Here is a 9,877-nt window from a genome sequence, read left to right as displayed (position 1 = left end):
TCAGTCTGAGTTACTCAGAATTCTAACATAAGAGATGGGGATCAGAGTAGTCTGGCCAGTCTTCAGCAGGAATCCCCCCACCCTTAATGCCTTCTCTTAGCATTTTTCCATGCACTGACCTCTTTGGTCTGCTCATTGGCTAGAAGTCCCCAGCTGCCTTTGCTGTATTCGGAGTTTAGCCCCATCTCTTTCTCCTGTTTTCTCTTTCTCTGACAGGTGTCACAAGAGTTCTGAATAAAGTCCTCCTTGCCATTTTGACAAGTATTAGAATAAATGTTTAACATAACGAACGACTGGGGTATGTTTGCCTCCTCAGGTCAGAGGCCTGAAGACATGAAGAATCAGGGACGGGAGGATGGAAAACAGGAATTAGCATGAAATGAGATAAACTGGGGGACCGAACATCTCATCCTCCCCAGACTCCTCAACCCATTGCACGAGCTGTCACTGAATTGGCCCCACCACTATTCCCCACACTTCCTCACCCAAACTCCTAGCCACCCTGCATCACCCTACTCAGATGTCACCAGGTAGTGATACCCTCCACTTCCCTAGAGAGTGTTTAGAACTCCTTCCTCTGAGCAGCACACTTCTCTTGTAATGCCTGTGTTAGAGGACCGCATTGCCGTCATTCACAAGCCTATCTCCCTTAATAATCTGTGTGCTCTTCCTTGTGGGGGGCATAAATTCGAGACTTTTAAAACAAGGCCTGATTCCCAGTGGCTTACACAATAGAAGTCTACTGTGAATTTCAAAGGACAGTTATTTGAAATTCTGTGGGAAGGCTGCCACGGGGTCATTTAAAAACCTAGGCTCGTTTCATCTTGTGACTCTACCTTCCACTAGGACCCTGAAGTTCTCTGTATTCAGCAGGAAGACGGGTAAGGGCACGCAAGACTGAATGTGGGAGCTGGAGATAGTGCGGTCAGGACCCCTCACGTTCCATTGGCCACAGCTCAGTCACGTGGCCACAGCCTCGCTGCAAGGCAGGCTGAGCAGACTAGTCTCACTGCATGGCCTGGGAAAGAGGAAATGAGCCAGACTGCCTGGGTTGGAATTATGCTTTTATTACTTACCGATTATGTGACTTTGGATAAGTTACTTCACTTTATTTAGAGTCATAGTTTCCTTACCTGTATAAATGAGAATGATACCTACAGGGTTGATACAGGAAATAAATGAGCACACTTATATAAATACATAAAGTACTTATGTAAATAAATGAGTATATAACGTGCTCAGAGCAGTGTCCAGCATCTAGGGAATGCTATATGCAGATTAACTATTAGCAGCATTAACATCCTTTCATCAAAATACTCTTACACCTTCCCCCTCTGACCCAGAGTAAAGGTCTTTACAATGGCCTATGAAATCCTTACATGAGCCGAACCCAGTTATCTCCTGCTTGTGTCATTACTCAAGCCACCCTGACCTCTCTACTCTTCCTGGAAAGAGCCAAACATGTTCATGCCTCATGCTGTGCAGTCTCATTTCCCAGAAGGTTCCTCCTGGGTTTCAGAATGACTCACTGCAAAACTCCTTCAGATATCTGCTCAAATGCCACTGCCCCGACTACTCTTTCAAACACTCACAGCCCCCCTCCTACACTTCCCATTCCCTTCCCGACATTATTGTTCTAGGCGATGAGCTTTACAGGGGCAAGAGTTTTCCCTGTTTCCTTCCCTTCTGCTTCCCTAGCTCCTACAGCCGCCTGTGGCAGAGCAGGCAGGCGGTTCAGTAAGTCAGCGAATGAACCAACGGCGACTCTCCACGGACACCCTAACCCTCTGGCCTCACTAAATGTCTATCGCAGTTGTGGCAACTATGATTTCTGTCTTATCAGACCTACAATTCATCTACTAAGTGTGTGCAGTGTGACTTGAACCAGGGGACAAAGAAATACATTCCCTTTTTGTTTTAACAGAAATGAATTCCTTCCGGTGTTAGTGTGAACTTTTGCAACTGTGTCTTGTGAGTACTTTCCTGTCAACTTTTTCTACGTGTCAATCTGGGGAAAGAGAGGAATGTAGATAGAAGTCAGTTTTTCGGGGAATCCCTGGGTGGCTCAGTGGCTTGGCGCCTGCCTTCGGCCCAGGGCGTGATCCTGGAGACCCGGGATTGAGTCCCACATTGGGCTCCCTGCATGGAGCCTGCTTCTCCCTCTACCTGTGTCTCTCATTAATAAATAAAATCTTAAAAAAAAAAAAAAAAAAAGAAGTCAGTTTTTCAAGATTTGCATCCAGTCACACAGCACTTTTCTCCTCATACAGATGAGAGAGATGCCCTGCCCTTGCTTACAGTAATGCTAACAGCATAGGTGATGGGCCCTGTGTCATTTCTCCACCCAGGGGCTAATTCTAATTTTTTTTTTAAAGATTTTATTTATTCATGAGAGACACAGAGACAGAGAGAGAGACACAGAGACAGAGAGAGACACAGGCAGAGGGAGAAGCAGGCTCCATGCAGGGAGCCCAACGTGGGACTCGATCCCGGGTCTCCAGGATCACACCCTGGGCCGAAGGCAGCGCTAAACCGCTGAGCCACCCAGGGATCCCCGCTAATTCTAATTTTTGCTTCACCCTCACCCTGAGTGTATTCAAACAGACACACTTCACAGTGTGTGTTTCCCAGACTGTGAAGACACTGACACCAGTTTCAGCTGGTCTGGGTGGGGATCCGACTTTCTACCCGCAATTCTACTGAACCCACCTGTGCGGTAACTGAACCCTCCTGCAGAACAAAACAAGCTTGAATGTGTCTGGCTGCAGCCAACATAGCTAAGGACATGGTCCTGAAACCTAGTTTTCAGAGGAAAATAAAGTGTGTGACGCCTTCCACTCCCCCACCCTCGCCGCAGCTGACGTGAAGTTCCTGTGTATTATTCTAGCAAAGCACCTGTTTGCTCCTAGCGTGTGTGGTGGCTTGTGATCTTCTGACTCCCCGCCCCAGAGTCAGCTCAGGAGAGGACTGGCTGTCTTGGATCACATTCACTACAGTATACTGGATGCCTCCTAGCTCAGGAAGTGCTTGATAAATATGTGTCTTGATGACCAGGCCGCTGACAACCTTCTACAGCTGCAGTCAACATATGTGGGAACATCTGAAAGAGCACCACATTTGATCCGAACCCTTGACTTTCTCAGCTTTGCGACTCTGGAAGAGTTACCCAGCCTTTCTGAGCCTTTATTTCTCCATCTATCTCTATCATTATAAGGATGATAAAAATACTATCCTCTAGGGCATTTCTAAGTACCAAATGTGATTACGAGCTTGAAAGTACTTTGTAGATACTCCATGGACATCAGCCAAAATCAGTGAAGTGGTCAACATTTTAGCGTTGGGATTATAAAAGAACTTTGTGGTGGAAAATAAGACAAGTAATCCCTCACTCATTTTTGCTTCTTAAAGCATCCGGCATCATTGCCCTGGCTTCCTTTATAGAAACTTTGTACTGCATCGTCTCCAGGTGTGGTTTTCTCTTTTTCTTCTGCGTTCTTGGACTCTATCCTTCCAGCTGTCTTTGCTCTCTTACCTTTCTCCTGCATTCACTCAATATTTCTGGAGGGACTGCAGTGCGCCAAGCAACATACTCCTAGTAGGAAGCAAAACAGGTGTACAGGCTGCTCTGTTGGGGTTGTTAAAAAGAAAACAAGCCCAACAGGCCCAAGATAGAGTCACCTATGCCAGACCAAGTCACCAAACTGAGGCTAAGAGTTCAGCATGACTGCAGTTTCAAAGTCCACTGGAAGTGTAATTTTAACTGCTCCGTAAGGAATGTTCTGGTAAGCCCCAAAAACGCAATCTGTCAAATACGCCCTCCAGATCCCATAGAGGAAGCTGAGGTAATCCACATGATGAAATCCCTGTTCTTCCCCCCTTCAAGTAATACTAACAGAATAGATGAAAGGGGGATGCCTGGGTGGCTCAGTGGTTGAGCATCTGCCGTCAGTTCAGGGCATGATCCGGGGGTCCTGGGATCGAGTTCCGCTTAGGGCTCCCCATGGGGAGCCTGCTTCTTCCTCTGCCTATGTCTCTGTGTCTTTCATGAATAAATAAGTAAAATCTTTAAAAAAAAGAAGAAGAATAGATGAAAGGGACCATGACTGAAAAAGTTCTATCTTTTCTTTTCCCTGGGAGGTTATTAAAACTTTCCTTTTTTTTACAACTCCTCAGAGCATTGCTCTACTTACTAGGTGGGTTACCACCAGATTCATGAATTGTTTAATAAAGGGAATTCAAGCTTCAGATTTCCTCCATCAAATTGTGTTTTTCCACAGGTGTGGATCAAGTCATCACCGCCAGGTCTGGACTTGCAGTAACAGCTCTCCACAGGGAACCCGGGGCCATGCCTAGGGAGACAGAAGGCCACGGAGGCAAAGATCTGAAGGAGGAGTCTATTCAGTAAACTTTTGGAGTCATTTTCATTAGAGTTTGACTGAGTTATCTTCTTACTATTTTTATCCTATTATTTTTCTATGTATACCGTTAATTTCAACTTTTACCTTTATTTATTAATTGAAATTAATCCAATTTCCTGATTGACTTTTTTGACATTTTAAGATGAATATTTAGTTCTTTTATTTTTTGGTCTTACTTTTAAATCGCTAAGGCATCTTGAAACTCTGAATGTTCCTTTTAGTATTACTTTCAGGATCCCTTAGGTCTCAAGAAAAAGTAGTTTGCTTTTCATTGGTTTCTAGAGAATGAATGGATTCCCATTTCTTTTCTCTTTAATCCAAGACTTGCCTCGGAGTTTGTGCCTTCACTTCCAACTATTTAAGGCTTTTAGGTCACATTCATCATGTACCTTTAATTTTTCATTTTTATGAAAAATCTGTCTTTATGTGTGGCAGGTAAGAAATCCTTATATGTGTTATCTCAAGTTATTTGATTATATTATTTGGTTCATCTGAATAAAGTTTTGACTGTTAAAACATTGTGTTACTTGTTGAGTTGAATGATTATTTTGATGATGAATTCTGGATGATTGGGAGCAAGGTATTTTGAAATCTCTCATTAATTGTACAAGGTCTCCTTCCTGTCTTTATGTATTTAGCTGCTATGTTCTTTGATATCTCCCTTGACTGTTTTATCTTCTTTAGTATTTGTGCCTTTTATAACTGCAGACAAATGTTCCCTACACCCTAAGTGCTATTAGCCTGAAGTTCTACTTTGTCTGAGATTAATGTTACCGCTCCCGCTTTCATTTGTCTTCATTGGTCCAGAGTCTCTTTGCTCACCATTTTATCATCATCTTATTTGAAGTATGAATCAATATATCCAATGGGCCATATCTTTGCATGAATGCTTTTCTAGGACTTTAAACCTTAGCCCACTGAGTTCATCATTTCCTCCCTAAAACCCTTTTTTCTTCTTTCTTTTCCATCTTGGTCATGATGGAAAGCTCTTGTTTCACTTGTTTGTTCTTTTTTTTTCTTAAAGATTTTATTTATTTATTCATGAGAGACACAGAGAGAGAGGCAGAGACACACACAGGCAGATGGAGAGGCAGGCTCTCTGCAGGGAGCCTGATGCAGGACTCAATCCTGGGACCCTGGGGTCACAACCTGAGCCAAGGCAGCCGCTCAACCACTGAGCAGCCCAGGTGCCCCTCACTTGTCTGTTCTGATGGAGTATTCAGATCCCCTTTGGCGGCCAGTCCCTCCCCTTGCCCAGCCTGGGAGCTCTGCATGGTGTTTCCTTGTGCCCACTTCAGGATGGGCAAGTGATTGCCACTGGACAAGTAGACATCACCTTCTACTAGCCTTAGAGACCCAAACACAACAACCTTAGTACAAATAGGTCCAAAGAGATAGTGGCTGTTTTTCAGAAGAGGCTCTTTAGAGCTCAGACTTGGAAACCAGACTGCTGGCTCAAATCCTTCCTCTGTCTCTCATTTGCAGCTTCAGGCTAGTTACTTAATCTGCCTCAGTTTTCCTACCTACCTCATTCTTGTGAAAATTACAAGTATCAATTTATGTAAAAAAAAAAAAATTAAGGGATCCCTGGGTAGCTCAGCAGTTTAGCGCCTGCCTTTGGCCCAGGGTGCGGTCCTGGAGTGGGATCGAGTCCCATGTCAGGCTCCCGGCATGGAGCCTGCTTCTCCCTCTGCCTGTGTCTCTGTCTCTCTCTCTCTCTCTGTCTATCATAAATAAATAAATAAATAAATAAATAAATAAATAAATAAACTTTTTAAAAAAAATTAGAAGAGGGGGTACCTGGCTGGCTCAATCTATAGAGCACGTGACCTTTTATCTCAGCGTTGTGAGTTCTAGCCCCACGTTGTGTGTGGAGCCAACTTAAAAAAAAAAATTAGAACAGTAGTTATAATACAGTGTGCAGATATGGATGTTAACTATTGTCAATTTTTCGTGCCCCAGGACCTGGGAGGACAACAGTCCAGGGCATGTGAATTCTGAGCAGAAGTGTAGTCAGCATGAAGAAGAGGGGAGGCAGTGGGAGGACAGACCAGGCCCTTCACAGAGGTGAGCCCTGCAACAAGTTGGTCCCAAAGCTGGTCATGCCCAGGATTTTTCAGACAGTAGGCAATGAATCCCCGTTTTGTTTAATATTCTGTGACTAAGTCAGAAAACCTTAAATTATACAACTACTAAGCAAAGTGCCAGGCCAGTAGCTTCGATTGCCCCCTCTCCCTCACTGCACACATGCTATGTGGCAAGTCTACATGGCCTCCTTCCTCAATTTGTTCTCATTATGATGCCTTTTCTCCACTTCCCTAACTCAGGGTTGAAGAAAGAAAATCGGTGTTTGCGAATACCGGCTACATACTTAGAGACTGTGAGGACATGTTCACTTTTGAATCCTGAAAATAGCCCTGTGAGGAATCAGAAGTTCAGAGACACTGACTAACTAGTCCAAGGCCACACAGCCTTGGTGATTCTAGCTCCAGAGGCCACACTTAGCGCCACTCTGCCATACTGTCTGGATAAATACTTGCTGGGTGGCTAACCCCAGGAGCAGGACCTATGGAATTCATTGCAAGCAGTCCTCCACATGGCCCAGACCAGTGGTTATTTAGTCCCTTTTGACTAAATGGCAATGACCCTAATGTAGTTCACTCATGTCAGACGTCACACACAACCGCCCTGACTATGTTTCTCAGGGAACTGGTCATCTATCACTAAATCTACCCATCCTCAGCCCCAAAGCTTGCTGAGCACTTTTGCAGAGAGAGAAGCAACAGAAGCGAGGTTGTGGCCATGCCACTTCCTTTAATCAATCATGAAAAGACTAGCAAATGGCCTGGTAGTTTTCCCAGCATGAATTCACACACACGTACACACATGCATGCATACAAACAATCCAGGCTGCCAATCTATCTTGAAAATACATCATTCCATGGAGACTTTCCTGAATAGTCCTGTAAAACTATCTCCACCTCTATTCCTTGGCTCCGCACATTGTCCAATAGAATGTTTATTGCTTGTTCTGCGGTCACACTCTCTTAGTTCCTTAAAATCCACTGAGTTCACAGGGGGACTTTTGCCATCTACCAGGATTCTCCTACCACCCCCTCCACTCAGCCAGCCACTGCTCTTCCTTTGGCTCTGCCTCAAGGAGGCCCTTCCTGCCCACCCTGTTCAAGGTAAGCCTCCTTCTTACTACCCCATTATTCAGAATCTCAGCCCCTTGACAATTTTCTTTGAGACTCTTAGAACAACGTGCAACTATAGTGTCCATTTATAGGTTTACTTAGGTCTTAATTTGTTTTTGTCTGCTTGTTTTTAAAGATTTATTTTTTATTCACGAGAGACACAGACTGAGCGAGAGAGGCAGAGACACAGGCAGAGAAGTAGGCTCCTACAGGGAGCCCAATGTGGAACTCGATCCCGGATCCCGGGATCATGGCCTAAGCCGAAGGCAGGCACCCAACTGCTGAGCCACCCAGGCATCCATACTTAGGTCTTATTTGTGTTTCCATGTGTTTTTCTTTTGTCTTTCTTATTAGAATGAAGCCAAATAGGGGCACATCTCTTGCTGTGACTATCAAGTGGTGAAAACATATACTAATATATGAAACGATTGAAATGAAACACTTTTGTGCTGGGCACATACCAGTTCCTAAATAAATCACAGTCTTTTTGATTAAGAGATTTGCCCAAGAGCCACCCAGTTAGTGGCCTAGAACTGGTGACCTCTTACTTTGTAAGATGCTAATGATATTTTCTATACAGACTGTTCAGTTGTCTCACTTTCCAGGCCGTGAGCTCTTCCAGGACAGGGAAGTGGCCTATGTACACAGTGGTTATTGCTCACACGCTAGGGACCTGAAATAAGACAGCATTTATTATACGGATGCCTGGGGGGCTCAATCGGTGAAGCGTCCGACTCTTGATTTCAGCTCATCACAATATCAGGGTCCTAGGATGAAGCTCCTGCATCGGGCTCCCTGCTCAGCGAGGAGTCCTTGTCTCCCTCTCCCTCTACCCTCCCCCTTCTCTCTCTCTCAAATAAATAAATAAACACATCTTTATTTTATTTATTTTAAAGATTTTATTTATTCATGAGAGACACACAGAGAGAGGCAGAGACACAGGCAGAGAGAGAAGCAGGCTTGTCACAAGGAGCCTGATGTGGGACTCAATCCCGGGATCAGGATCACGCCCTGAGCCAAAGGCAGACACTCAACCACTGAGCCACCCAGGCGTCCCAATAAATGTATCTTTAAAAAACAGAAGCATGTATCCTACTGATAGTGAATTTTCCACTTAATGGTACATGTGCATGTGAATAGTCTAGGCAAGTGTTCCTGGGAGAGAGGTGAGCACTCAAGAACCCCTTTCCGCTTACCTGGTGCCTCCCCCACCAGCTCCCTCTGTACACACGTCTCACCTGGGGGAACAGAAAGCAGTCTGAGGGATGTGAGGCATTCAGCTCTTCTGTTCAAACCCTATGAAAGAAAATACAACTTGCTAGGGCCACACTGATAGGAATGAAGGACACTTTAACCTCTGCTACGCTAACTCCTTTTTAGTGGGCAGTCCGGAAGCAATTGAGGTTTTATTTATTTTTTTTTAATTTTTTTTATTTACTTATGATAGGCACACAGTGAGAGAGAGAGAGAGAGAGGCAGAGACACAGGCAGAGGGAGAAGCAGGCTCCATGCACTGGGAGCCCGACGTGGGATTCGATCCCGGGTCTCCAGGATCGCGCCCTGGGCCAAAGGCAGGCGCTAAACCGCTGCGCCACCCAGGGATCCAGCAATTGAGGTTTTAGACGCAGTATCGTGTATCTATGTGCCTGTCTAACGATTTGATAAGTGAGACAGTTCCCCTTCCATTCCCCTGCCCAATTTCGAAGAACTGCCTTTTCCTGTCCCGAGTTTCTGTTAAATCCCTCCTCTTGCTTTCTAACCCTGCTCAGGCCCTCTGCACCCTTCACTCACTTGTAGAATTGCTCCCACAGTGAGCTCCTTGATGTCGGTCTCACCTGTGAGAACCCACTCTCCACACTGGCACCAGGTGAGTGGTATTGAAATGCCACTGGCCACATCCGCACTCTGTCCCCTTACCCTTCACTAACTCCTCTTGTCCGAGCCACCCAGCCCCTTAGCTTGGAACCTAAGTCCCAACAACCTGGCCAGAAGGAAGGTGGCCTATCTCTTTAGCATTTCTGAGACCTCAGACCAGCTGCCCACCGCTTACTTTTAAACACATACCATGCCCCTTAAGTGCCTTAGGGAGTGGAAAAAGTAGAGAAACCCTAAGTAAATGAACAAAATTTGGACCTTCATAAAACATGTTTCTGCCTAATCATAAATAAATCTCGCTGTCTAAGGGCACGAGGTTTGTCAGGCAAGTATCACAGAAAATAAATATAGTGAGATAAAATGCATTGTGCATTTTCTTAAATAGAA

At 44.9% G+C, this 9,877-nt stretch overlaps 1 protein-coding gene and 1 long non-coding RNA gene across 3 annotated transcripts in view; one reads left to right on the top strand and one right to left on the bottom strand.

Moving 5' to 3' along the window:
• Positions 1-2,539: 2,539 nt before the first annotated feature.
• Positions 2,540-9,877, bottom strand: part of LOC140623442 (uncharacterized) — a 24,292-nt gene continuing 16,954 nt past the window's right edge. For both annotated transcript variants that reach the window (XR_012023058.1, XR_012023059.1), the window contains 2 exons: positions 8,854-8,911; positions 2,540-3,592 (listed from right to left, as the gene is read on the bottom strand). This is a non-coding gene — a long non-coding RNA (uncharacterized lncRNA). The remainder of the gene's footprint in view (positions 3,593-8,853; positions 8,912-9,877) is intronic.
• The window catches only part of LOC140623441 (placenta-specific gene 8 protein-like), a 26,626-nt gene continuing 24,091 nt past the window's right edge, over positions 7,343-9,877 (top strand). The window contains exon 1 of the mRNA XM_072809874.1: positions 7,343-7,606. Coding sequence (XP_072665975.1) covers positions 7,360-7,606 — 247 coding nt within the window. The 5' untranslated portion in view covers positions 7,343-7,359. The remainder of the gene's footprint in view (positions 7,607-9,877) is intronic.

This window comes from Canis lupus, chromosome 33 (assembly GCF_048164855.1).
Source record: "Canis lupus baileyi chromosome 33, mCanLup2.hap1, whole genome shotgun sequence".
Lineage (NCBI taxonomy): Eukaryota > Metazoa > Chordata > Mammalia > Carnivora > Canidae > Canis > Canis lupus.
Note: the sequence above shows the minus strand (reverse complement) of the source record. Positions and strands in the feature narration are given on the sequence as shown.